This window comes from Doryrhamphus excisus, linkage group LG14 (assembly GCF_037039965.1).
Source record: "Doryrhamphus excisus strain RoL-2023G ecotype Guam linkage group LG14, RoL_Dexc_Guam_v1.1, whole genome shotgun sequence".
Taxonomy (NCBI): domain Eukaryota; kingdom Metazoa; phylum Chordata; class Actinopteri; order Syngnathiformes; family Syngnathidae; genus Doryrhamphus; species Doryrhamphus excisus.
Genome location: NC_136370.1, coordinates 18533736 through 18561685, shown reverse-complemented (window position 1 = coordinate 18561685; position 27950 = coordinate 18533736). Strand labels below are relative to the sequence as shown.

General features: G+C 37.8%; 1 protein-coding gene across 13 annotated transcripts in view; it reads right to left on the bottom strand.

Moving 5' to 3' along the window:
• Nucleotides 1–27950, bottom strand: part of kiaa1109 (KIAA1109 ortholog) — a 108773-nt gene that overhangs the window by 8730 nt on the left and 72093 nt on the right. For 5 of the 13 annotated variants that reach the window (XM_078796276.1, XM_078796281.1, XM_078796277.1 and 2 more), the window contains 23 exons: nucleotides 27614–27825; nucleotides 22863–23061; nucleotides 22725–22784; nucleotides 22407–22633; nucleotides 20410–20586; nucleotides 19846–19976; nucleotides 18553–18676; nucleotides 18325–18437; nucleotides 17945–18035; nucleotides 15670–15717; nucleotides 13695–13966; nucleotides 11672–11887; nucleotides 10167–10347; nucleotides 9966–10062; nucleotides 9531–9692; nucleotides 9305–9444; nucleotides 8067–8262; nucleotides 6544–6744; nucleotides 6274–6450; nucleotides 4557–4694; nucleotides 3631–3873; nucleotides 3398–3551; nucleotides 1423–1580 (listed from right to left, as the gene is read on the bottom strand). In XM_078796276.1, the coding sequence (XP_078652402.1) occupies nucleotides 1423–1580; nucleotides 3398–3551; nucleotides 3631–3873; nucleotides 4557–4694; nucleotides 6274–6450; nucleotides 6544–6744; nucleotides 8067–8262; nucleotides 9305–9444; nucleotides 9531–9692; nucleotides 9966–10062; nucleotides 10167–10347; nucleotides 11672–11887; nucleotides 13695–13966; nucleotides 15670–15717; nucleotides 17945–18035; nucleotides 18325–18437; nucleotides 18553–18676; nucleotides 19846–19976; nucleotides 20410–20586; nucleotides 22407–22633; nucleotides 22725–22784; nucleotides 22863–23061; nucleotides 27614–27825 (3717 nt within the window). The remainder of the gene's footprint in view (nucleotides 1–1422; nucleotides 1581–3397; nucleotides 3552–3630; nucleotides 3874–4556; nucleotides 4695–6273; nucleotides 6451–6543; nucleotides 6745–8066; nucleotides 8263–9304; nucleotides 9445–9530; nucleotides 9693–9965; nucleotides 10063–10166; nucleotides 10348–11671; nucleotides 11888–13694; nucleotides 13967–15669; nucleotides 15718–17944; nucleotides 18036–18324; nucleotides 18438–18552; nucleotides 18677–19845; nucleotides 19977–20409; nucleotides 20587–22406; nucleotides 22634–22724; nucleotides 22785–22862; nucleotides 23062–27613; nucleotides 27826–27950) is intronic. The other 8 variants (XM_078796284.1, XM_078796286.1, XM_078796287.1 and 5 more) reach the window with 5 other exon arrangements.

The window sequence follows — 27950 nt, the reverse complement described above, 5'->3', positions numbered from 1 at the left end:
TACTATATATCACTATATTGACACTTACTATGGTACACATTATGGCATTGGATGCTCATATCACCGAGTACTTCGGTACGTGACAAAAAAGAAAAAAATATATATTGGGAAAGCAGGAAGTGATCAAATGTAACAGTTAGTGATTGTAAAAGTACCAGATGGAGGGGTAGGATTTAATAAGCTTTGCTTCTTCCTACTCCTTTTGGACATGTGGAACTGTGAACTGATTATGGGATGCATTCAATTGTAATCTGATGCATGTTCAAATGAAATTAAACCATTAAAAAAATATTTTAAATAAAAAAAAATTAAAAACCACATAAAAAAAAATTAATAAAAAAATAAAATAAAAAAAATTAAATTATATTAGGAAAGCAGGAAGTGAACAAATGTAACAGTTACTGTGAACTGATTATGGGATGCACTCAATTGTAATATGATGCATGTGCAAATTAAATAAAACCATTAAAATTATATATACTTGTTTTTATCAAAAAATAAAATAAAAAGACCCAAATTGTATTAGGTAAGCAGGAAGTGAACAAATGAACAAAACAAAAAATTAAAAAAATAAATTAAAATACACATAAAAAAAACTTAAATTATATTAGGAAAGCAGGAAGTGAACAAATGAACAAAACAAAAAAATTAAAAAAAAAATTAAAATACACATTAAAAAAAACTTACATTATATTCAGAAAGCAGGAAGTGAACAAATGTAACAGTTACTGATTGTAAAAGTACCAGATGGAGGGGTAGGATTAAATAAGCTTTGCTTCTTCCTACTCCTTTTGGACATGTGGAACTGGGAACTGATTATGGGATGCATTCAATTGTAATCTGATGCATGTTGAAATAAAATTAAACCATGAAAAAAAAATTTAATAAAAAAAAAATAAAAAACACATTAAAAAAAGCAAAAAAAAAACTTTAATTATATTAGGAAAGCAGGAAGTGAACAAATGTAACAGTTACTGAGTGTAAAAGTACCAGATGGAGGGGTAGGATTTAATAAGCTTTGCTTCTTCCTACTCCTTTTGGACATGTGGAACTGTGAACTGATTATGTGATGCATTCAATTGTAATCTGATGCATGTTCAAATGAAATTAAACCATTACACCCCCCCCCCCAAAGCGGCAACTGAGACACAACTTCTGTATTATAGTGACTCAATTTGAGTAAGTTCATTCATGCATTCATACATTTTCTATGCTGCTTGTCCTCACTAGGGTCACGGGTGTAAGCTGGAGCCTATCCCAGCCGACTCTGACCAATTCTGATGTCATTTCTCAATTGTATACATGCAGATGAAAACAAAATGAAATACGAGGAATGGAATAAGAGCTCCCTAACAAGCCGCAGAGCAAAAACAACAAAAACAAAGCCCAGCTGCTTAGACCGTATGTGCTTTGTTTACTTACAGACCATCTCCAGGGTGTTGACATCTATATTTCCACCCACCACACCACCCTTGGAGTCCAGCTTGGAGCGTCCCAGGCCGACAGACATGCTGATCTCTCTGTCGCGGTTGCTGCCCACAGATAGACGGCCTTGGCTCTTCAGACCGCTGGTTGTCCAGCTGCAGGGGGAATAAGGCTGATGAATAATGCACCAGTGCTCTCTATGAAACATAAATGACTGTCAAGAGCGAGGAACGTCCGAAAATAAGAACAGGAAAGAATCAACAAAAGGTCAAGCAACCGTTGGTGACACCGATACCTCGACAAGATATCCATTTGTACACGTGTGGATTAGCTTAGCTTAGTTATACATTTGAATTCATTTTTACGTGCAGTAAATTCCTGTCCTGTCCAAGAAATAAATAGCTACAACCAAAACTGCTGAACCAGCGGATTATAGATGTTAATAATTCTTAACACCTAAATAATTCACATGGAAGAGGAGAGTTGACTATTCCGGCCTCCCAGGTGAGGGATAAGCTGAAATAGAACTTTGTAAAAATTGCTGAGCTCATCAGTGCTGCCACAGATATGAGGTCGCTGTATTCGTGACAGGAGACATTTCAGTAATTCTGACTTAAATTCATCTTAACTTAACTTTTTCATTCATTCATTCTCTACCGCTTATCCTCACGGGGGTCTGGAGTGCTGGAGCCTATCCCAGCTGTCTTCTTGGGGTGAGAGGCGGGGTACACCCTGGACTGGTGGCCAGCCAATCACAGGGCACATATAGACAAACAACCATTCACACTCACATTCATACCTATGGACAATTTGGAGTGGCTAATTAACCTAGCATGTTTTTGGAATGTGGGAGGAAACCGGAGTACCCGGAGAAAACCCACGCATGCACGGGGAGAACATGCAAACTCATATACACATATGTATATATACATACACACATATACACACATGTATATATACATACACACATATACGCACATTTGTATATATACACATATATGCACACACACGTGTATATGCACACACACGTGTATATGCACACACACGTGTATATGCACACACACGTGTATATGCACACACACGTGTATATGCACACACACGTGTATATGCACACACACGTGTATATGCACACACACGTGTATATGCACACACACGTGTATATGCACACACACGTGTATATGCACACACACGTGTATATGCACACACACGTGTATATGCACACACACGTGTATATGCACACACACGTGTATATGCACACACACGTGTATATGCACACACATGTGTATATGCACACACGTGTATATGCACACACATGTATATGCACACACGTGTATATGCACACACATGTGTATATGCACACACATGTGTATATGCACACACATGTGTATATGCACACACATGTGTATATACACACACACGTGTGTGCGATTACAACAGTAATTGGATTACTTTTGTAATCAGATTACTTTTGTAATTTTTTTTGTAATTTTTTGTGATTTTTTCAATTTTTCTTGTTTTTCATTTGTTCTCTTTTTCTCATTTTTCCCGTTTTTGTCTTTTCTCATTTTTTTCAGTCATGTCATTTTTCAAATTTCACAAAAATCAGACAAAAACGGGAAAAATGAGAAAAAGAGAAAAAATGAAAAACAAGAAAAAATTAAAAAATTACAAAAAAATTACAAAAAAAATACAAAAAAATTACAAAAAAAATACAAAAAAATTACAAAAGTAATCCGATTACTTTTTTGTAATTTTTTGTGATTTTTTCAATTTTTCTTGTTTTTCATTTTTTCTCTTTTTCTCATTTTTCCCGTTTTTGTCTTTTATACACACATATATACACACATGTATACACACACACACATATATATACATAAACGATAACAATTGGACTTATGACTCGTTATCATCATGGTGTGATGGTGGTATTGTCATGTCCATGTTAAAAAGTACATAAACGTTAATAACATACGTGTTGTTTCCCATGACGTTGCTCATATTCATCTGGACAGTGAGCTGTTTCAGGTTGATGGCGAACACCACCAGCGTCTCCCACGGCGCCCCCTGCTGGCCTGCTGCTTTACCATTTTTACCGAATGAGGGCGTGGATGTTTTTGTCACTGAATCTGGACGAGAAGAAGCGAAGGAAAGAGTCAGCGGAGAAAAGAACAATTCATGCGTACATTTTACCATGTAGAAATTCACCTCTTCTCGGTGCAGACGAATCGGACACGCTCCTGCTGCGACCGGGTGCGGGGGACTTGAGGTGACCCAGGCCACCTGGGGACATGTTGCTTCCTGTGGAGTGCTCAGAGAAAACATTGGGGGACTGGGGCATGTGAGTCCCAGTACTCCCGTCCCATGTTCTCCAGTACGCTTTGCGGCTGGACTCGGGGGACAGATGCTGAGTCATGTTTTCGGCCGAGTCAGGGGTGGTGGGGCCAGAGGCTGAAGAAAGGTAAGAGACAATATGTGTCAAGGAATACCCTTGGAAAAGTACCCGGAAGAAAACCCACCCATAAACGGGGAGAACATTCAAACTCCACACAGAGATGTCCGAGGGTGGAATTGAACTCGGCTCTTCTAGCTGTAAGGCTTGCGAGCTAACCACCCATCCGCTGTGCAGCCCATATTTGCATATTAACAATAATTCATGGTTCCATTTATCACAGTGAGTCTTCCAGGTCCTGATGCAGCAAAACAGTCCCAGACCATCACACTACCACCACCATATTTTACTGTTGGAATAATGTTCATTCATTTTCTACCGACGGTCGTCATCGGCTGTCTTCGGGCGAGAGACGGGGGTACACCCTGGACTGGTGGCCAGCCAATCACAGGACAAACAACCATTCACACTCACATTCACACTCACATTCATACCTATGGACAATTTGGAGACGCTAATTAACCTAGCATGTTTTTGGAATGTGGGAGGGAACCGGAGTACCCGAACATGCAAACTCCACACAGAGATGGCCGAGGGTGGAATTGAACCCCCGGTCTCCTAGCTGTAAGGTCTGCGTGCTAACCACTCGACCGCCATGCAGCCCCTCTAACAAGAGTATCAAAACTCCAACTCATCTAAAGTGAGCCTCCAACAATGCTGGTAAAAAGGAAAACCAAGTCACCTGGTAGATTGATGGTCTGGTCTCCAAGGAAGAGGCGCCTGGCAATACTTCGGCGGTACCAGGCTCTTGGGAAGGCCAGGATCTCACTCAGTCGTCTCATGTCATACTTGAAGGAAGCGGAGCCAATATCGCAGACAGCTACAAGGAAAAGATGACATTTCTTTCATAATTATAAACAGTTGTGTTTGGATTAGTGCTTGAAGAAGCGTATACTTAATATGCATCTTTGATAGGATATTTTGGTTTAAGTACACATTCAAGATTCAGCCTTCACAGCCCAGCGACTTTGCAGATTTTGGTCAAAAAAAATGTCTTTCTCCGAAAATTGTCTGTTTTTTTCACAGAAAACAAATCTAATTCGGGAATAAACTTAAAGCATATATGTGCCACTGCTTTAAAACGTTTGTCTTGATGCATCACGGATAACGTAATGTTTTGTCATCAAGGGATGAGATTTCACACCGTGTTCGATGGCCCTTCAACGCCACAGTTGCCGTGAAACGCAAAACTGTAACATACATTATCATTCATTAGTGCCGGATCAATCAGGATTCAAACAGTTATACTTCAACCCTAACATAATTTAATTATTCATTTATTCATTTTCTACCGCTTATCCTCACGAGGGGGTGCTGGAGCCTATCCCAGTTGTCTTGGTGGTGCGAGAGGCGGGGTACACCCTGAAATGGTGGCCAGCCAATCACAGGGCACATATAGACAAACAACCATTCACACTCACATTCATACCTATGGACAATTTGGAGTCGCTAATTAACCTAGCATGTTTTTGGAATGTGGGAGGAATGTCGGAGTATGCGGAGAAAACCCACGCATGCACGGCGAGAACATGCAAACTCCACACAGAGATAGCCGAGGGTGGAATTGAACTCGGGTCTCCTAGCTGTGAGGCCTGTGCGCTAACCACTCACACACCGTGCAGCCTTGATATCCATTATTATTCATTCATTCATTTTCTACCGCTAATCCTCCAAAGTGTTGCAGGGATGCTGGAGCCTATCCCAGCTGTCTTCAGGCAAGAGGCGGGGTACACCCTGGACTGGTGGCCAGCCAATCACAGGGCACATATAGACAAACAACCATTCACACTCACATTCATACCTATGGACAATTTGGACAATTAGCCAATTAACCTAGCATGTTTTTGGAATGTGGGAGAAAACTGGACTACCCGGAGAACATGCAAACTCCACACAGAGATGGCCGAGCGTGGAATTGAACTCGGGTCTCTTAGCTGTGAGGCCTGCGCGCTAACCACTTTTCACACCATGCATCCATGAATCAATCATTAATTCATTCATTCATTTTCTACCGCTTATCCTCCCGAGTGTCGAAGGTATGCTGGAGCCTATCCCAGCTGGCATCAGGCAAGAGGCGGGGTACACACTGGACTGGTGGCCAGCCAATCACAGGACACATATAGACAAACAACCATTCACACTCACATTCATACCTATGGACAATTTGGAGTGGCTAATTAACCTAGCATGTTTTTGGAATGTGGGAGGAAACCGGAGTACCCGGAGAAAACCCACGCATGCTCCGAAATGACCGAGGGTGGAATTGAACCCGGGTCTCCTGGCTGTGAGGCCTGCGTGCTCGCCACTCATGCAATTTAATTAATAACGTCCAAAATTCCCGAGTTCCAACTGTGGACTAAACAGGAATAACGTGATATTTGTCAAGTGTGCCAACAAACCTGAGATGTTGATGAGTGTGGTGTCCATTTTGCCTCCTTTACCAGGAATGAAGCTTTCTATAAACGTGGGGCCTCCAGTCCGCCTCATCCTGGATAAGCTGACTTTAACAAACTCCAGGTTGATACTCAGAGAGTCCTTCCTTCCCGTCACGGACGACGGCTCCTCATCTACCGTCCCTTTAAGAACAACATAGACGTTTACGGAAAACAGACCACAATATCATTTATTGTATGAAAAAAAAAGATAGAATTAGAATAGAATTAGCGTACCTAATGGGCTTGGACCCGGCGGCAGGCCAGTGACAGCAGATTTCTGCTTCCCGGCACCGTAGGGGTGGAAGACGTAGAGGGAGAAATCAGACATGCAGGCAGTGAAGCTCAGACCTGAGGAGTTACTTGGGGGTCCAGTCAGGTCTGACTGGCTGCTGTTGTGGCGGCTTCTGCCCAGAGGGCTACCCAGTAATGGAGAGGCTGGGGATGGGAAGAGAGCAAAATAAATACGTTGATATTTGACTTTTATTTGATTGTAATCGGCAGTACTGGGAATAACATACATCGACATAAAGCAGGGATAGACTGAATGGGGAATGATTACTACAGTGGAAGCCACTTAAGTCGCTTGAGTCCATGTCAACAATTAATCATGTCCTGTTTAAGTGCAAAATAAGCTCCTAATTAAAAGCATGGCAGTATTTTCCAAAACGTCAGTATCGTTAGCCAACAATAGAAAGATTGGCTCATGTACAAAAGCTTGATTATCATTGTGATCAATACATAAAACAAATGTACCTAATTTAATAAGCTTTGCTTCTTCCTACTCCTTTTGACTATATATTTATAGTATTGTATAGTACGTGTAAAATATTGTATATTACAGTAACAGTCCACCTGGTATTATTGTATCTGTAAAATTGTAATAATTGCAATCTGCTATTATTAATTATTTTATATTTATATTTAAATATAACAATTACAATAAAATAAAAATAATTATATTATTATTATTATGTAAAATATGCAAATATAACAATAATATTATATATAATTAATATAATAATTAGCGTTAATATAATAATTATAATAATCATAATAGTTCTAATAATAATTATAATAATCTAATAATAATAATAATAATTATTATTATTATGTGTGTGTGTCCCTTTTTTCAGGAACAACTTTGTAAACAACAGACCATGTCAAAAAACGAAATTGATAAAACCATCAAAAGGTTGGCTCAGGCCATGATGCCAGGTTGTATGTTGACTTTAAATGAAATACTTTGGAAAGATTGGGCGGGCCGTATTCAAACACTTGGCGGGCCGGATGTGGCCCCCGGGCCGTAGTTTGCCCACCCCTGGGTTAGTCAGTCGGAGGAGTGTTAAGATAAGAGGGTTCCACTGTACTGGACTATGATCTATTTATTAGTCCAAAAGTCATATGTACAGTATGTAGTACTGTAATCTTACATTGATGAGACATACAGTAGTATGTACATGGGAGTACTTTGCAGAAATTCACTTATAACGGTCGGTGAACAGTGATAAACGAGGGACAATGACTTTTCGGTGGCAATTTCACTGCTGTGATATTGTGCAATGACAATAAAGAAAGTCTACCCATCTATCTATCTATCTATCTATCTATCTATCTATCTATCTATCTATCTATCTATCTATCTATCTATCTATCTATCTATCTATCTATCCATATATCCATATATCCATATATCCATATATCCATATATCCATATATCCATATATCCATCCATCTACATCAACCAAAAAGCCACAGACCTTTGCTAGGAGGTAGTTTAGGGATATGCTGCGCTGGTGGAGTGGAGGAGGGTGGGTGCGACCCGTCATTTGGATGAGCTCCAGTCGTGGTCTCCAATTCACCACGGTTAGAGGAGAAGACCAGATCCAAGGAGGGCAGCTTGAGCATACATTCAACTCTGGACATGGGAAGGCAGCTGAAGCGAATCTGAGAGGGCTGAAAAGACACATACGAGGACATGAACACTGAATATTCTTAGATTTATAGATTTAAAAAAAAAAAAACACACCAGTATATTTTATATATTTATTATTATTTTTTTATTTAATATTTTATTTTATTTTTATTTCCTTATTTCTAAAACTTGCTGATATAGTTCATCTTCAAACAGCTAAAATAATGCATAGGGCTAAAAATAACCAATTAGCTAAAAATGTCTTCCAATACTTCTCTACAAGAGAGGAGAAATATGATCTTAAACTAGCAGGAAAGCAGGAAGTGAACAAATGTAACAGTTACTGATTGTAAAAGTACCAGATGGAGGGGTAGGATTTAATAAGCTTTGCTTCTTCCTACTCCTTTTGGACATGTGGAACTGGGAACTGATTATGGGATGCATGTTCAAATGGAATTAAACCATTAAAAAAATAATTAAAACAATTAAAAACAAATTTTTAATTAAAAAAATAAAATAAAAAAAAAACTCAAATTATATTAGGAAATGTTCAAATGAAATTAAACCATTAATTTTTTTTTAATTAAAAATATTTTTTTTAATTTAAAACTTTTTTTTTTTTAATTAAATTATAAAATTAAAATAAACTTAAATTATATTAGAAAGCAGGAAGTGAACAAATGTAACAGTTACTGATTGTAAAAGTAACAGATGGAGGGGTAGGATTTAATAAGCTTTGCTTCTTCCTACTCCTTTTGGACATGTGGAACTGTGAACTGATTATGGGATGCATTCAATTGTAATCTGATGCATGTTCAAATGAAATTAAACAATAATTAAAAAAAAAACTCAAATTATATTATGGAAAGCAGGAAGTGAACAAATATAACAGTTACTGATTGTAAAAGTACCAGATGGAGGGGTAGGATTTAATAAGCTTTGCTTCTTCCTACTCCTTTTGGACATGTGGAACTGGGAACTAATTATGTGATGCATTCAATTGTAATCTGATGCATGTTCAAATGGAATAAAACCATTACCATTACCATATTTGGTCATATAATTCCAGGAAACGTGTTGTACCTGAACTCTGACATAGACAACCACATCCACAGGGAAAGAAGAATATGCCGATGTGGAGGAAGAAACCAGCGAGGTGGTGGACTCCTCCAGTGGTTCTACTGTATCAAACTGTCCCATGTCCTCTTCCTGGGACGCCACGACTGAAATAAAAAAAGAGTTGAGTATAAAAAAAAAAAAAACGGTGACGGATGTGACGGATTGCGTAATCACGTTTCAGCAAACAAACCTGCGTAGCTTCGTTCCACTGGGGTGATGGGAATGGTTTCGAGTGCTTTTTCCAAGAAGTCGAGCAGACAAGGACTGATGACCATTTCTTCTGGTAGAGTCTGAAGAGCCACCCAGGCGTACAGCTTGGCTGTTTTCACTCCTCCGCTTCCTTTAGTTTTGGCTAGAAACACACGTTGACGTTAAAAAACTTGAAGTTCATGTCTTTGGGCGAAGAAAAATCCGCTAAATGAATTTAGTTTTTTTTTTAATATGCACAAGGATGCAATGGAAGGACATGGAGAGCGCAGAGTGTTATTGGCTACAGATGGCGCTAGGACATGCAATCGAAAATGACGTGAACAATCAATACCTGATGACACAGATGGGGGCGGGGGAGGTAGGAGTGAGTTAGTCTTGCTTTGGACAGCATTTGGAGGACCATGATCTTTCATACCATACAGCTTGGACTCTTTGGAGAGAGTGCGCGAGAGCGAGGATCCACGTGAGGCATTCGGCGACTCGGTCTTAAGGGTCTTGGAGTTATAGTGCAACTGGAATTTGAGGGGGGGAGATTAATAATTAATAATTAATAATTCAAAGCGATACGTTCTATTACAAACAGTGGCCATTTTGGATCGCTGATGGAGAAACTGACCTTTACATCCACTCCTGGAATATAGAAAACGGTGGTCTCGAGGTCGTTGGATTTGGTCTGCAGGGAAGAGGGACATTTCTTGCCGGCGAGCAGATGAGTGGTGGAGATATAAGTGGGCTGCATTTTTTTCTTCTTGGGGGGTGATTCCTGGTCGAGACTCCGAAGGCTGCGATCACAGCTCCTAGAAAACGGGCAAAAAGTCATGAAAAAAGGAAGTTAGCATCTGGTTAGTGTGGTTTTTTTTTGGCTAATGTTCAAAATTTTGGGTAAAATTTTGAAATATGGAACATCTCTTGTTGTCTTATTAGTAAACCTCATGAGTCCAACTGTGATTTTGAGGTGGAGTGGGGTCGAATTTAACAATCGATTTTGAATTGATTAACACAACCAAAATTTTTAACAAAATTATTTGTTTTTATTATCATTTTTTTAATGGTAATGATTTTACTTAATTTGAACATGCATCAGATTACAATTGAATGCATCCCATAATCAGTTCACAGTTCCACATGTCCAAAAGGAGTAGGAAGAAGCAAAGCTTATTAAATCCTACCCCTCCATCTGGTACTTTTACAATCAGTAACTGTTACATTTGTTCACTTCCTGCTTTCCTAATATAATTTTTTTTATTATTTAATTTTTTAATTTTAATTTTAAAATTTTGTTTTAAATAGAAAAATTTTAACATTTAAATTTAAAAATTTCATTTGTTTTTTTCAATTAAAAATTTTTTTTTAATGGTTTTATTTCATTTGAACATGCATCAGATTACAATTGAGTGCATCCCATAATCAGTTCACAGTTCCACATGTCCAAAAGGAGTAGGAAGAAGCAAAGCTTATTAAATCCTACCCCTCCATCTGGTACTTTTACAATCAGTAACTGTAACATTTGTTCACTTCCTGCTTTCCATAATACAGTTTAAGTTTTTTTTTTGTTGTTGTTTTCTTTTTAATAATGTACCTCGTACCAAAGTATGAGGTGATATGGACCATCCAATGACATAATGGGTACCATAGTAAGTGTCAACACTTTTAGCTAATTGGTTATTTTTAGCCTCATGCATTATTTTAGCTGTTTGAAGATGAACTATATCAGCAAGTTGAAGTATTTGTGATTTTAGAAATAAGGAGTTAGTATGTTCTCTGTAGGCGCCATTATGAATTATCCTTACTGGCCTTTTTTGCAGTACATTTTTAGCGAGTGAAGATTTGTGATAATTTGTGAAGCAAAGGTGAGAAAAATACACAGAGAAATGGAACCGCTAGATTTTGTAGCTTGTTCAAACGTTTTTTTTTTTAATTGAAAAAATGTTTTTTTCATTTTTGTCATTTTTTTTTAATTTTATTTTTGTCACGTACCGAAGTACTCGGTGATATGAGCATCCAATGCCATAATGGGTACCATAGTAAGTGTCAATATAGTGATATATATATATGCAATTTTTTTATTCCTGACCTCCAGAGATTGAGACAAGACTGTAAAGGAGATGACGTTTACTGCACCTCTTGAAGGAAATGTCCTCGTGCTCAGGTTGCTGAGTGCTGGGATGAAGAACACATTTCCCGCTGTCGATTTCCACACGAACGTCGAGCTCAAAGTCGATGTTTCTTTCAGTGGTTGGGCCACTGAAACCCCGACTGCCAGGCGTACTTGGCCAACGCTCGCTGAACAACTGACTGACTGCAGAAAAGCCCGATGGTTTCCTGTGAGGCGCTTGGCTAAAAAGAAAAGGAGCAAAAGTGTTCAATGGAAATATAAATATTACATCAAAACAGAAATAATTACAGTATTGACCTGAATGCAAGAGGGGTTGTTTTTTTCTACTATAAAAAGTCTCTCTTTGTTCTGCGCAAACGCCATTATATATAAGAAAAATATATTTTTTATTTTTTTCATTGATTTAATTTCTCTTCTTTTATATTATTATTATTAGTAGTACCGTATTTTCTGGACTATAAGTCGCTCCGGAGGATAAGTCACATAAGTCCAAAAAAGCATAATGAGGTTGAAAAAAAAAACATACATAAGTTGCACTGGAGTATAAGTCGCAGCGTCATACAGATTTTCGACTATCGGAATACAAAATATATTTATAAACTGTATTTTGTGCTCAGTTGTGTTGTCATTGACTAATATTTAAATTACCGTATTTTCTATACTATAAGTCTCTCCGGAGTATATATAAGTCGCATAAGTCCAAAAAAGCATAATTAGGTAGAAAACAACATACATAAGTCGCACTGGAGTATAAGTCGCACAAGGCCAAAAATGCATAATTGGAGGAAAAAACATACATAAGTCGCTCCGAGGTATAAATCGCACAAGACCAAAAATGCATAATAAGGGGAAAAAACATACATAAGTCGCACTGGAGTATAAGTCGCACAAGGCCAAAAATGCATAATTAGGTAGAAAAAAACATACATAAGTCGCACTGGAGTATAAGTCCCACAAGGCAAAAAATGCATAATTAGGTAGGAAAAAACATACATAAGTCGCTCCGAAGTATAAATCACACAAGACCAAAAATGCATAATAAGGGAAAAAAAACATACATAAGTCGCACTGGAGTATAAGTCGCACAAGGCCAAAAATGCATAATTAGGTAGAAAAAACATACATAAGTCGCACTGGAGTATAAGTCGCACAATGCTAAAAATGCATAATTAGGTAGAAAAAAACATACATAAGTCACACTGGAGTATAAGTCGCAAAAGGCCAAAAATGCATAATTAGGTAGGAAAAAACATACATAAGTCGCACTGAAGTATAAGTCGCACAAGGCCCAAAATGCATAATAAGGTAGAAAAAAACATACATAAGTCGCACTGGAGTATAAGTCGCACAAGGCTAAAAATGCATAATTAGGTAGAAAAAACATACATAAGTAGCACTGGAGTATAAGTCGCAAAAGGCCAAAAATGCATAATTAGTTAGGAAAAAACATACATAAGTCGCACTGAAGTATAAGTCGCACAAGGACAAAAATGCATAATTAGGTAGGAAAAAACATACATAAGTCGCTCCGGAGTATAAGTCACACAAGGCCAAAAATGCATAATAAGGGAAAAAAACATACATAAGTCGCACTGGAGCGCTAACAAAAATATTTGAATAATGTAATGTGCAATGAAAATTGCGTTGCGATTTGAACGGGTCTTTTTCCGACCTAACTCCAGCACACGTCATTAATGCTATGAAGTGCTAATGCTATGCGATGCTAATGCTTTAATACTTCCAGGCAAGGGATGGTGAACCTGCCGCCACTTGATTTCAAGTCGCAGGAACAGCCAACCTATGAAAAAAAACTGCGACTTATTGTCCGTAAAATACGGTATTATTAATCTATCAGTTATTGTAGAACATTTCCAAAAACTAACCTTGAAAAAAAAAGGTAATCTATACTAGTTTATATATAATCAGAGTCGTCTTATATTCGGGTCAATACAGCAGTTCTGTCAAAGCATCATATTGTCAACATAGTGAACATTAATCCAAATAATGTAGAAGGAAACAAAAACCTACAAGGGTCTTCGATAGCTGAGCGGTCTCTCACGTTCAAACTCATCGTCCTTTTCTGAATCCTCAGACGAAGACGAGGACAGGTCGTCTCGCCGCATGTCGTCGTGCTGGAAGGGAATCGTGGGTGAGAGGACAGCAGGAGTGCAAGGAGCGCTGAACACCGAGCACCGGTCTCCAGTCGGAGATGAAGAATGGAGGTGGTGGTGAGGTTGATGAGGATGGGATGGATCGTCGATGGTGACTGATAAAAGGTCCATCTCTGACTCTTCGGGGAACTTCACAAAAACATCAAAGTCAATGGAGGGCAGTTGATGTCGGAACATAAATAGGAAGCTATTTATGGATTTACGATATCAGGAATTTTAAAGCAATCCAAATGATACCCAACCCGCCTAGAGATGAGAACCAATGAAGGAGAAGGTTCTGTTATGAAGTAATAACAATATAATTATCATTACAAGTATCATCTGAAGACATTACACCACCACCGTGTTATTTTTCTCAGACATCAGGCACTTAGAATAAAACCACATAGATGGTGAAGGAGATGAGGTTGGCATGACAACACGACCAGGAGAAAATGAAAAACACAAATAAATAAAGAAGAATATGCAAAAAGGTGATTGCAATGAGTTATGCAAGTACACAAAATGGAAAACACAAGTAACAGTACTACAAATACTACTCACTTTGAAGGCTGGATCAACTAGCAATGTATATGGTTTCTCTTTTTTAAAACATGTCGGAACATATATTATTTTAAATAACATGCAAATAAATAAATAGCTTACAGAAAAAAAAACAGGAAGTTAAGTCAAGAATGTCAACAACATATCGGATCTGCCAGTTGACATTTTAGAACAGGTCATCTCTAGAATGGGCGATACCCGTTTTGGAGTGGCAAAAGGGAACCACTGCAGTTCAAGCGATGCCCATGCATGATTATTGTTAGAAATCAGCAATTTATTAGTTTTTGAAAAGCCAATTAGGAGGTTTAAAAAGAGTTCCCAGACAGGATGAGAATATGTGGACTTCAAAATGTACATTTCGGTTTTCCTCGTTTATTTGACCAGAATAGCCCGAACCCACATAGCAACAGGGAAAAAACTGTGGAATTATAATAAAATATATTGTTATTTTTAAGCTGCATGGTGGTCGAGTGGTTAGCAAGCAGGCCTCGTATGTTCCTATGTATGTTCTCCGCTGTGCATGCGTGGGTTTTCTTCCGGTTTCCTCCCACATTCCAAAAACATGCTAGGTTAATTAGCGACTCCAAATTGTCCATAGGTATGAATGTGAGTGTGAATGGTTGTTTGTCTATATGTGCCCTGTGATTGGCTGGCCACCAGTCCAGGGTGTACCCCGCCTCTCACCTGAAGACAGCCGGTGACGACCGTCGTGAGGATAAGCAATAGAAAATGAATGAACATTATTCCAACAGTAAAATATGGTGGTGGTAGTGTGATGGTCTGGGACTGTTTTGCTGCATCAGGACCTGGAAGACTCACTGTGATAAATGGAACCATGAATTATTGTTAATATGCGAATATGGGCTGCACGGCGGATGAGTGGTTAGCTCTCAAGCCTCACAGCTAGGAGAGCAGAGTTCAATTCCACCCTCGGCCATCTCTGTGTGGAGTTTGCATGTTCTCCCCGTGCATGCATGGGTTTTCTCCGGGTACTCCGGTTTCCTCCCACATTCCAAAAAACATGCTAGGTTAATTAGCGACTCCAAATTGTCCATAGGTATGAATGTGAGTGTCAATGGTTGTTTGTCTATATGTGCCCTGTGATTGGCTGGCCTCCAGCACCCCCCCCCCCCCACGACCCTAAAAAGCCAGCATCCTGAAAGCCGAAGCCAATATTTGATCATCCTGTCTGGCTTTTCAACCTCCTAGCAATGCGATCATCACAGAGAAGAAGAGAAAGTATTGTATTATTTGGTAGTAGTAGTAGAAGTGTACTTTTTAACAAATACCTTGAACACATCTCCTGGACTGACAGGTGCAATTGCAGACTCCAGTGCCTGATTATCAATGTTGAACCAACAAAAGAGGAATCAAAATAAAATGGAACTTTCATAAATGAAAAAAAAAATAAATGAAAACTGAAAATATAAAATATATAGTAAAATAATATTTGCCCTGGGTTTATTGTAGAAAGACTTTATAGTACTAATAGGGCATATAAGTTGTGGGTAAGGCCATGTAAGATTATTTATTGAGTAAATTACATCCAGAAATGAATAATTGTATATTTTAGATGGTTGGCTAAGGCCCTGTTATATTATTACTATTATATTTACATCAGTAATTGTGTGTGGGAATGCCTCATGGATATGAAAGATGAAAAGTGTCATGGGAGTCATGATGTGATGATGATGTGATGATGATGTGATGATGATGTGCCTGAGGCTAGCTACTAATGTTAGCCATCATTGAATGCATACTGGAACTCAGGGGTGGGCAAATATTTTGACTCGTGGGTCGCATTGAGTTAACAAAATTGTCCGGGGGGCTAAAACAAATATTTAACACACACTATTTTATGCTTATAATTTTTATAATAAATTTCCTTCAATTATTTGTCTAATTTTATCTTTTTTTTTAAACAAAATAAGACATCAAACTTGCAAGTCATGTTGCCAATTTGTATGTTAAAAGTTAGACTTAGAAAGCAACTGGAGGGCCGGATTCAAATGCTTGGTGGACCACATGTGGCCACCGGGCCGCAGTTTGCCCACCCTTTGATGAATTGTTGCTTGCTTCTCCGAAACTGCTTTGGTGTGTGTGTGTGTGTGTGTGTGTGTGTATACACGCTAAAGACGTATACCAAAATAGTGAAGAGCACCCGGCCAAAATTTGTTGAATAAAATGGCTAAACCCATCTATGATGTTCAAATCATAAAACATGACATAAGTAGATAATAACACACATATATCAAGGATGTAGCTTTGTTATTTACCGTATTTTCCGGACTATAAGTCACACTTTTTTTCATAGGTTGGCTGTTCCTGCGACTTATACTCCAGAGCGACTTATAAATGAAAAAAGTGTTTATGTTCCATAAACACTGGACACCTTTTGTGTTCATGTTTATGTTTTGTGTAGCTGAATTAGCATTGTGTTAGCATATCTTACACCTATTCAGCCTGTTCTCTATTCTTTTATTCATGTTAGAACTTGCCTTCCAAGATGACGTAATGTCTGTTTTGGTCAAGTAGTTTGGAAAATAAATTACCCGCAAAAAAATGCGACATACTCCAGTGCGACTTATGTATGTTTTTTTCTACCTAAGGATGTATTTTTGGCTTTGTGGGACTTATACTCCAATGCGACTTATGTATGTTTTTTCCTACCTAATTATGCATTTTTGGCCTTGTGAGACTTGTACTGCAGTGCGACTTACGTATGTTTTTTTTCTACCTAATTATGCATTTTTGGCCTTGTGCGACTTATACTCCAGTGCCACTTATGTATGTTTTTTTCTACCTAATTATGCATTTTTGGCCATGTGCGACTTGTACTGCAGTGCGACTTACGTATGTTTTTTCTACCTAATTATGCATTTTTGGACTTGTGTGACTTATACTCCAGTGCGACTTATGTATGTTTTTTTTCCTACCTTATTGTGCATTTTGGGACTTGTGTGACTTATACTCCAGTGCGACTTATGTATGTTTTTTTTCTACCTAATTATGCATTTTTGGCCTTGTGCGACTTATACTCCAGTGCGACTTACGTATGTTTTTTCTACCTAATTATGCATTTTTGGACTTGTGTGACTTATACTCCAGTGCGACTTACGTATGTTTTTTCTACCTAATTATGCACTTTTGGCCTTGTGCGACTTATACTCCAGTGCGACTTATGTATGTTTTTTTCTACCTAATTATGCATTTTTGGCCTTGTGCGACTTGTACTCCAGTGCGACTTATGTATGTTTTTTTCCGACCTAATTATGCATTTTTGGCCTTGTGCGACTTATACTCCAGTGCAACTTATGTATGTTTTTTTCTACCTAATTATGCATTTTTGGCCTTGTGCGACTTGTACTCCAGTGCGACTTATGTATGTTTTTTTCCGACCTAATTATGCATTTTTGGCCTTGTGCGACTTATACTCCAGTGCAACTTATGTATGTTTTTTTCTACCTAATTATGCATTTTTGGCCTTGTGCGACTTATACTCCAGAGCGACTTATAGTCCAGAAAATACGGAAAGTACTGCATGAAGGACAATGTTCATGTTACCGTATCCTGAATGTTGAAAGTGACTCTGGGTCCAGGAGAAGATGCATCCACGCGCACGTCAGGGAAGTCATCCACATCTCCTATTCTGGAACTGCAAACAGCAAGTGGCATACAAAATCTTGATCATGAAGTATTATGCAGTATTAATATTAAAATTCAAGCTTTATTAAAAGAAAATGATATTTGCAGTCAATCTTTCATTCATACTATTTGGTCCTCATTTAACTGCATATTATACTGAGGGCTGGCAGCAGTATATAGTACGCATCCTTCGCTTCAAGAAAATTGCCTCGGAGAAAAAAATCGACGCATGAATTAATTATGCCCATTTTTAGCCGTTTTTATAATTTGACTTGAATGAATTATCTTGCCGTCGTTACCTCTGTCTGTCCATCCTTTTTAAAGGTGGTCGACCTGCTGCTGTTGAGATGCTTTTGGAGCGGTTGTAGCTTGGTTTGTAGCCAAGACCCCACTTATCCTTTAGGGAGGCCGCCTAGCAGAGGGACAAAAACAAAGTCACAAATATTTAAAGTTATGAATATTTGAAGTTACGAAGGAAACGGTGTCGTTCTTGAGTCGCGGCTAGTACCATTGAGAGGAGAGCTTACCCTCATGCTGGAACGACGCAGCTTCTTTCTGACATCTCGTCTGATGTCATTGACGGCCACAGACTCCAGCTGTTGGTAACGCTGAATCTCTTGGTTGATGGTGCCTTCACTTGCACCCAATTTCCTAAGGAGTTTTCACAAAATAGAGAGCACTTTAAGAGCACGGTTAACCATAAATCTGCAGGGCATGCAGACTGCAAACTTGGAATTTAGCTTAGTGATTTTGCTTGTGTGGTTCGCAGCTAGGAGACCGAAGTTCAATTCCACCCTCGGCCATCTCTGTGTGGGGTTTGCATGTTCTCCCCGTGCATGCGTGGGTTTTCTCCGGGTACTCCGGTTTCCTAATTGGCGACTCCAAATTGTCCATAGGTATGAATGTGAGTGTGAATGGTTGTTTGTCTATATGTGCCCTGTGATTGGCTGGCCACCAGTCCAGGGTGTACCCCGCCTCTCGCCCAAAAGACAGCTGGGATAGGCTCCATGGTTTAACCATCATTCTCTATACGCCACCAGTTGACATCCGTTACACATGCACACAGTTTCTTTATTCTGTTCATAAAAACTAAAAAATAATTATCATTGAATTAAATAAAATTAAAAATATTAAAAAAATAAATTAAATTAAAAATATTTAAAAATAAATTAAAAATATTTAAAAATAAATTAAAAATATTTAAAAATAAATTAAAAATATTTTAAAACGAATTAAATTTAAAAAATATTTAAAAATAAATTAAATTAACAATATTTAAAAATAAATTAAAATTGACAATATGTAAAAATAAATTAAATCGACAATATTTAAAAATAAATTAAATCGACAATATGTATAAATAAATTAAATCAACAATATTTAAAAATAAATTAAATTAACAATATTTAAAAATAAATTAAATTGACAATATGTAAAAATAAATTAAATCAGCAATATTTAAAAAATAAATTAAATTGACATTATGTAAAAATAAATTAAATCGGCAATATTTAAAAATAAATTAAATTGACAATATGTAAAAATAAATTAAATCGACAATATTTAAAAATAAATTAAATTAAAGAATAAAAAATAAAAAACAAGAAACTTACAAAAAAAAAAACTAAGGTAACATAGGTCCTAAAAATAAAGTCAACATTTCAAAAAAAGAAAAATAATTAAAAACCAAACTATCATTAAAATTTATTGCAAATGAATTGCAATTAAAACATCTAATTGATTGTTAGTACGCCTATCCTAATGTCTTTCCCTTTGCATAATTAAACGTGCAAGTGTCAGTGTTGACGCCAGACTCTTACTTGAGGTCATCGATGACCTTGGCCTGTTCGTTTAGCTCACGGATATCCACTACCCTCTTGGTAAACTTCCTGCCACGGGGGTCAACCACCTGGTTCCCCATCAGCATCTGCCTCCTGGGATCAACCGTCTCCTGTTGGGACAACGGGTACAATGTTGATAATAATTCAAACCCACCAAATCCCCACCTTGAAAACACGTCCAGACACGGCTCCGAGTGGGTGATTAATGTGTTATTAGTCTTATTAGAATTCAATCAAATTTGTGGTAATATGAGGCGAAAGTCACGAAAACCAGGGACACCAACACCACCGTCACCAACAAAGTGAAGGAAGGAAAGACAATTTGAGATCTTTCCGACGATTGTGCAACACCGATTTATGTCATCTCACCAAAAATTACTGCACATCTTAATGAGGAGGCCAGTGAGTCCAAATTCTAAGCAATACTATTTTGAAACCGGTTTTATTATTTAGGTGTAGTATTGCTTAGAATTTTGCAACCATTTGTTTACAGAAAGGTCGGACATCTCGGAAAAAGAATTTGACACCAGGCTGGCTACATACACAGGCCCAGGAGAGTGGTCTTTGTTCCCGGGTACTGCCCGCGGAAAGGCGGGGAGTGGGACAGTTTAAGTAGTCGGCCGGGACAGATACACTCTGAGGTCTGGGACTGAGGCCCAGGATGTGGTTTACCAGACGTTTCTTTAATGTCAGCCGTGGGCTGAACTGGCTCTCAGGACTCTGCAGGAACACGTTAGGGACAAATCAATGATGTCATATTTTGGAAATGAAGTGTGGTTGGTTTCCTGTATTTTTCCATATGAGCTTATTTCCAGAAGCCGCTAAATTCGACTGTTTGAGTTCTTCAAGGTTTTTCCACACAAACATGTCAACAACTTTTTACATAAACATACTCAAAATATCAGCATACTTCATTAAAACGACCAAAAAAATCCTGCTTATGTTGATGAAATTTGAATTGGAATTGTAAAAGAAAAAAAAAAGAGCTGAAATGATGTGTTTACATAATAACATTGTTATTTATAATAATTATTCCCAGACATTATTATATTATATATTATTATTATATATTATTATTATTATGATTATTATCATCATCCTGTCCAGCCATTGGGGCAGACATTATCATTATCATTATCATTATCATCATCCGGTCCAGCCATTATTATCATTATGATTATTATTATCATTATCTTTATCATCATCATCATCATCATCCTGTCCAGCCATTGGGGCAGACATTATTATTATTATTATATATTATTATTATATATCATTATTATCATCATCATCATCCTGTCCAGCCATTGGGGTAGACATTATTATTATCATTATTATCATCCTGTCCAGACATTATTATTATTATTAATTATTAATTATTCATCATTATTATTAAATATTATTATTATTATTATTATTATTATTATTATTATTATTATTATTATTATTATTATTATTATTATTATTATCATCATCATCATCATCATCATCCTGTCCAGCCATTGGGGTAGACATTATTATTATCATTATTATCATCCTGTCCAGACATTATTATTATTATTAATTATTAATTATTCATCATTATTATTAAATATTATTATTATTATTATTATTATTATTATTATTATTATTATTATTATTATTATTATCATCATCATCATCATCATCATCCTGTCCAGCCATTGGGGCAGACATTATTATTATCATCATCGTCATTATTATTATTATTATCATTATTATTATTATCATTATCATCATTATTATTATCATTATTATTACCATTATTATCATAATCGTCCTGTCCAGCCATTATTATTATTATTATTATTATCATCATCATTATCATCCTGTCCAGCCATTGGGGCAGACATTATTATCATCATCGTCATTATTATTATTATTATTATCATTATTATTATCATTATTATCATAATCATCCTGTCCAGCCATTATTATTATTATTATCATCATCATTATCATCCTGTCCAGCCATTGGGGCAGACATTATTATTATTATTATCATCATCATTGTCATTATCATTATTATTATCATTATGTATTATTACAGTATTATTATTATCTAAATGCCCTTTAGATTTGCTCTGCCAGGGAAAATAGTAAGCTACATCTCCCAGTTATACGGAGTATTATTTGGCTTTATTTTGGTGGTTTGTTGCAAATTTGGAGCGACCGGAGCAGGAGGGGATGGAAAAGAAGAAAACGTACGTATGTGAATGTGTGTGTGTGTGTGGGGCTTGCCTATGGAAGTAACACTGATCTTGCCCATGGAAGAATTGAAGTCCCGGGCCGCAAAATACAACTTGTTATGCCGCAAAACATCCATTCATTCATTTTGCTAAACGGCACCACCAAAAAAGAGTCGATGCCGTGACGTCAGACAAGAAGGACCTACTGGCGATATACTATACATCTTTGGTCTTTTGTGTTATTGTTTTATGACATTTTGTAAACTAATCTTTATTTTTGTTATGGACTACTATTACTGTCTTGCAACAAATGTAAAATAAATATGGACTGACCAAGTGTATGGTGGGGGACATGGTGTCACAGTCATCTTCATCTGAAAGGTCTGCCATGTTGACCGAGTTGAGGTCGCCGATGTCTTCCACGTCGTCCTCTCCCGTCAGTGACGTCAGCGTATTTCCCAGAGCGTTGAGGCGTTTTCCGATGTTGGGGTCCATGTGAACATCGATGCCGCACATTTTCCAAAGCACGTTCAGGGTCCACGTTCCAGCACTACTGCTCTCTGGAAGACCAAGATGCAGGAACAAGGAATGAAAATGGAAAATTCAGATACAAAGTGAAGTGTCGGATATATTTTATCGACTCAAACTTACCAGCAGAGGGCTGCCCCGTGGTCCTGGAACACACTTCGTATGTACCATCGGGTACTATACCTGAGTATGAACATGACAAAAATACTTCAATGATGAATGAAATTCAGTCACAGGAAACTGTAAAGTGTTTTCACTTACAAGCATTCATGACCAGATCGCCTCGGATTTCGGGTTTCCAGTCGTCCCAAGAGGTCTCAAAGCCTTCCGCGAAGCGGATGCAGAAATTCTTGAAGTGGCCTTTGCTCACCAAGGACTCGGATGAGCAGGCGGTGATCAATGTGCTCTCAATGGTTAAAACCAGAGCTGAGCCGGTGTCGAAATCTATGCTGTGGTTTGCCTGGTGGTGAAGCGGGAAAGTGGGGTGAGTTACTTAGTAGTACAGGTAAACATAAGTACTTGAATGGTAACACTTCACTTTGCTTTTTATCACTTTTAGATACTATACTAATATTATGATTATGGGTGTCTTTGTTCACTTCCTGCTTTCCTAATATAATTTGAGTTTTTTTTTAATGCATCACATAATCAGTTCCCAGTTCCACATGTCCAAAAGGAGTAGGAAGAAGCAAAGCTTATTAAGTCCTACCCCTCCATCTGGTACTTTTACAATCGGTAACTGTTACATTTGTTCACTTCCTGCTTTCCATAATACAATTTGAGTTTTTTTATTTTATTTTTTTAATAAAAATTTTCTTTTTAATTGTTTTAAAATTTTTTTAATGGTTTTATTTCATTTGAACATGCATCATATTACAATTGAATGCATCACATAATCAGTTCCCAGTTCCACATGTCCAAAAGGAGTAGGAAGAAGCAAAGCTTATTAAATCCTACCCCTCCATCTGGTACTTTTACAATCGGTAACTGTTACATTTGTTCACTTCCTGCTTTCCATAATATAATTTGAGTTTTTTATTTTATTTTTTTAATTAAAAATTTCTTTTTAATTGTTTTAAAAAATGTTAATGGTTTTATTTCATTTGAACATGCATCATATTACAATTGAATGCATCACATAATCAGTTCCCAGTTCCACATGTCCAAAAGGAGTAGGAAGAAGCAAAGCTTATTAAATCCTACCCCTCCATCTGGTACTTTTACAATCGGCAACTGTTACATTTGTTCACTTCCTGCTTTCCATAATACAATTTGAGTTTTTTATTTTATTTTTTTAATAAAAATTTTCTTTTTAATTGTTTTACATTTTTTTAAATGGTTTTATTTCATTTGAACATGCATCATATTACAATTGAATGCATCACATAATCAGCTCACAGTTCCACATGTCCAAAAGGAGTAGGCAGAAGCAAAGCAAAGCCTCCATCTGGTACTTTTACAATCACTAACTGTTACATTTGTTCACTTCCTGCTTTCCTAATATAATTTAAGTTTTTTTTCATTTTATTTTTTTAATATGTGCATTGTTTGAGGTCCTTACTCAATCCATTCCATAGTTTGATTCCACATACTGAAATGCTATGGCTAGCATAACGTAGTCCTAGCATAGAAGTGTTTCAAATGGAGTTCTTCCCTGAGATCAAATTTCTCCTCTCTTGTAGAGAAGTATTGGATGACATTTTTAGCTAATTGGTTATTTTTAGCCTTATGCATTATTTTAGCTGTTTGAAGATGAACTATATCAGCAAGTTGAAGTATTTGTCATTTTAGAAATAAGGAGTTAATATGTTCTCTGTAGGCGGCATTATGAGTTATCCTTACTGACCTTTTTTGCATAACTCTGGTAAAATTGATAATTTGTTAATAGTTGGGTTGTTTATATTGTTTATTTTTTATATTGTGTATTTTGCTGCTCTCTTTGCTGCTCTGCAATGCAAATTTCCCCACTGAGGGACGAATAAAGGGATATCTTACAATCAATACAATCGAACGACTAAAAGCTACAGTGGAATGTTACCAAACTTTATGTCAGATTGTTGCATTTATTATTATTATTACCTGAATTTCTGAATACACAACATGGATCAAATCATAATATCAATGTGTTTAAACAAATTTGGACAATCAATCACAGGAATTCAGGTAATTTAAGTTCAACATGCTTGCTTCCCCCACAAGCGTGTCATGTGACTTAGTGAATGTAATCATTTGGTATTAAAAAAAAAGTGATTGTCCTGAAAAAGAATGTGGTTTTAATCCAAAGTTAAGAAGGCCCACGCCGGAAACGATTCAGACACCACCACCTCTGTTAGTAAAGACAAAAGTTGGGAATTGAACTTTGAAGTCACCGCCGTTTTAGACAATGCAAATTGCAACAGATTCCTTTGAAGATTGATGTTGACAGTCAGCCATTGATTGTCCCCTCAGCAAGCCATTACAAGGTAAATAAATAGCAGGTTACTTTTTGGGCATTTTTATGCTGGGCTTTTGATTGGCGGGGACCCGATTCAGAGTCGACGCCCTCTGTACCAGGTGCTTGTCCTTTCTATGGAAATAAGTCATGGCATGGTAATAATATACCCAAATATGCTTTACATCAAAGTCGTAGTAGAAGTCTAACATCAACTGACATTTGAATGAGGAACGTCAACAAACTGTGCTCCCCTCTTGTTGTTAAAGCTGTTACAGTAAAGTCTCGTTATATCGATATCGGTTATAACGAATTACTGCTTATTACGATACTATTTTCATTTCCCGGCAAATTTCTAGTTTTTTATGATATAATTAGTTCCGTTAGTACGATACCCGGTTATTATGATAATCCGGTTACTACAATGCCCTTTTCATCTCCCGCCAGCCAATTTGGTCTGCTTATATCGATACAAAAGCAGCTTAAATCAATCTTTGCTTAAGGATTTCAATACCAAAAAAGAACACGGCGAACGGCTGCTTCCAGTCAACTTTATTTTTCACACTTCCACCACCAGAGCGCAGCACACACACCGATTCCCGCACTTCCTGGTTCACAGGTCATGCTCAACCCGCCCCACATAGCTGGCCAAACACATGCCTGCAACAGAAGAAGCAACTGACATAGCATACACACCTATTCCAACGAAGACACAAGCGTACAAATACATGTATTTAATTGTGTTGTATTCAGATATCTTTTTATCGCTTGCAATAATCACTGTTTTTCATATGTACATGCTGGCGGTTCTTCTGTTGCAGGCATGTTCTATACTATAGAACAATGTCGAGTGCATTATTGCTCACTTTTAATGCAGTTCGGCGCAGAATCGGCTATATCGACAGTCCGGTTATATCGATATTTTTTCCGACTCCCGACAATATCGATATAACGAGACTTTACTGTATATCAACGTTCGATGGAGAGAAAATAAACAATGAAAATAAACAATAATTTCACTTGTATCTCCCTTTTTTATCGTCAAGGTCCTCAACGTGTTTCGACAAAGTCACCAAATTCGTGTCGTGAGTTGTGAATCCACAAGAAACTCCCACAGAAAGCTTTCCAGATCTTCCAGATTCTGCATCTCTTTCTGCAGTGTTTTCATGGACTTCCTGCTTCTGACCCAAAAGGGTCTGTTTAATTTTTTACCAAGTCCTGGTTTTACCAAGACCAAGTCCTGCTGAGGATTTCCGGATAGAAATATACAAAATACAAAACTATAAGTCGTTAAAAATGGTTGCTAAAAAATGACATTTTGGGGTAGAAAAAAATTCTGGAGTAAAGAGACAAATGGGGCGGCACGGCGGACGAGTGGTTTGCACGCAGGCCTCACAGCTAGGAGACACAAGTTCAATTCCACCCTCGGTCATCTCTACGTGGAGTTTGCATGTTCTCCCCGTGCATGCGTGGGTTTTATCCGGGTACTCCGGTTTCCTCCCACATTCCAAAAACATGCTAGGTTAATTAGCGACTCCAAATTATCCATAGGTATGAATGTGAGTGTGAATGGTTGTTTGTCTATATGTGCCCTGTGATTGGCTGGCCACCAGTGCAGGGTGTACCCCGCCTCTCGCCCAAAGACAGCTGGGATAGGCTCCAGCACCCTCCGCGACCCTCGTGAGGATAAGCGGTAGAAAATGAATGAATGAATGAATGAGTTCTTCTCCTATTTTGTGTGGAAGTGGTAACTTTTTGGCTTCTTATTTGTCTTTCCCCACCCTCCGCCATCTCTGTGTGGAGTTTGCATGTTCTCCCCGTGCATGCGTGGGTTTTCTCCAGGTATTCCGGTTTCCTCCCACATTCCAAAAACATGCTAGGTTAATTAGCCACTCCAAATTGTCCATAGGTATGAATGTGAGTGTGAATGGTTGTTTGTCTATATGTGCCCTGTGATTGGCTGGCCACCAGTCCAGGGTGTACCCCGCCTCTCGCTCCAAGAAGACAACTGGGATAGGCTCCAGCACCCCTGCAACCCTTGTGAGGACAAGCGGTACAACATGAATGAATGAATGTTTACAACCGGGCTGAGTGATTAGCGTGCAGGCCTCACAGCTAGGAGACCCGAGTTCAATTCCACCCTCGGCCATCTCTGTGTGGAGTTTGCATGTTCTCCCCGTGCATGCGTGGGTTTTCTCCGGGTACTCCGGTTTCCTCCCACATTCCAAAAACATGCTAGGTTAATTAGCGACTCCAAATTGGCAATTATTGAAGGCAATTATTGCTATACTGATATGAATATTCTCCCCCAGATACTTCAAGCATCTTTTAAAATCAATAACTTTCATGCAATGACACATCCTGGAAAACGGGAAGAAAATTTGCACTTGATGTTGGAACTGACAAGGAGCTTCCCAGATCTGCCAAACATCATCAGCTCTTACATCATTTCTAATGAATATGATTAGTATGTAAATGCAAGGATGTGGCCCAATTCATTATTAATGCATTACATATCATTTACCAAATGTAAAAAAAACATTATATACTAAGTCCTTAAATATTAAGTAAAGCCGATTACCTGGGACGCGTTGGTGATCGGGAGGCAGATGCCCAGGTCATTGACGGTCAGTTGAAGGAAGAGGGTACTGAAGGCTTGGGCCGAGGTCTGCTGGATTCCTGGCAGCTTGTCCACCACCTCTTTAGTGGCCACATGGATGTCCTTGTTAAGGGCCAGACGCTGTTCATTCCAGTTGTCATATGCTGCCTTGTAATTCAGCCAGAAGAGCACAGCTGCAGAGGATACCCGGGTAGATAAGAAGAGCGTTACAAAGTCATGGTTGGAAATAAACAGAGAAAAAAGCAACATGCGCTGTAAAGAAAGAGAAGTTAAACATTCAAACACAGTAGAACCATTT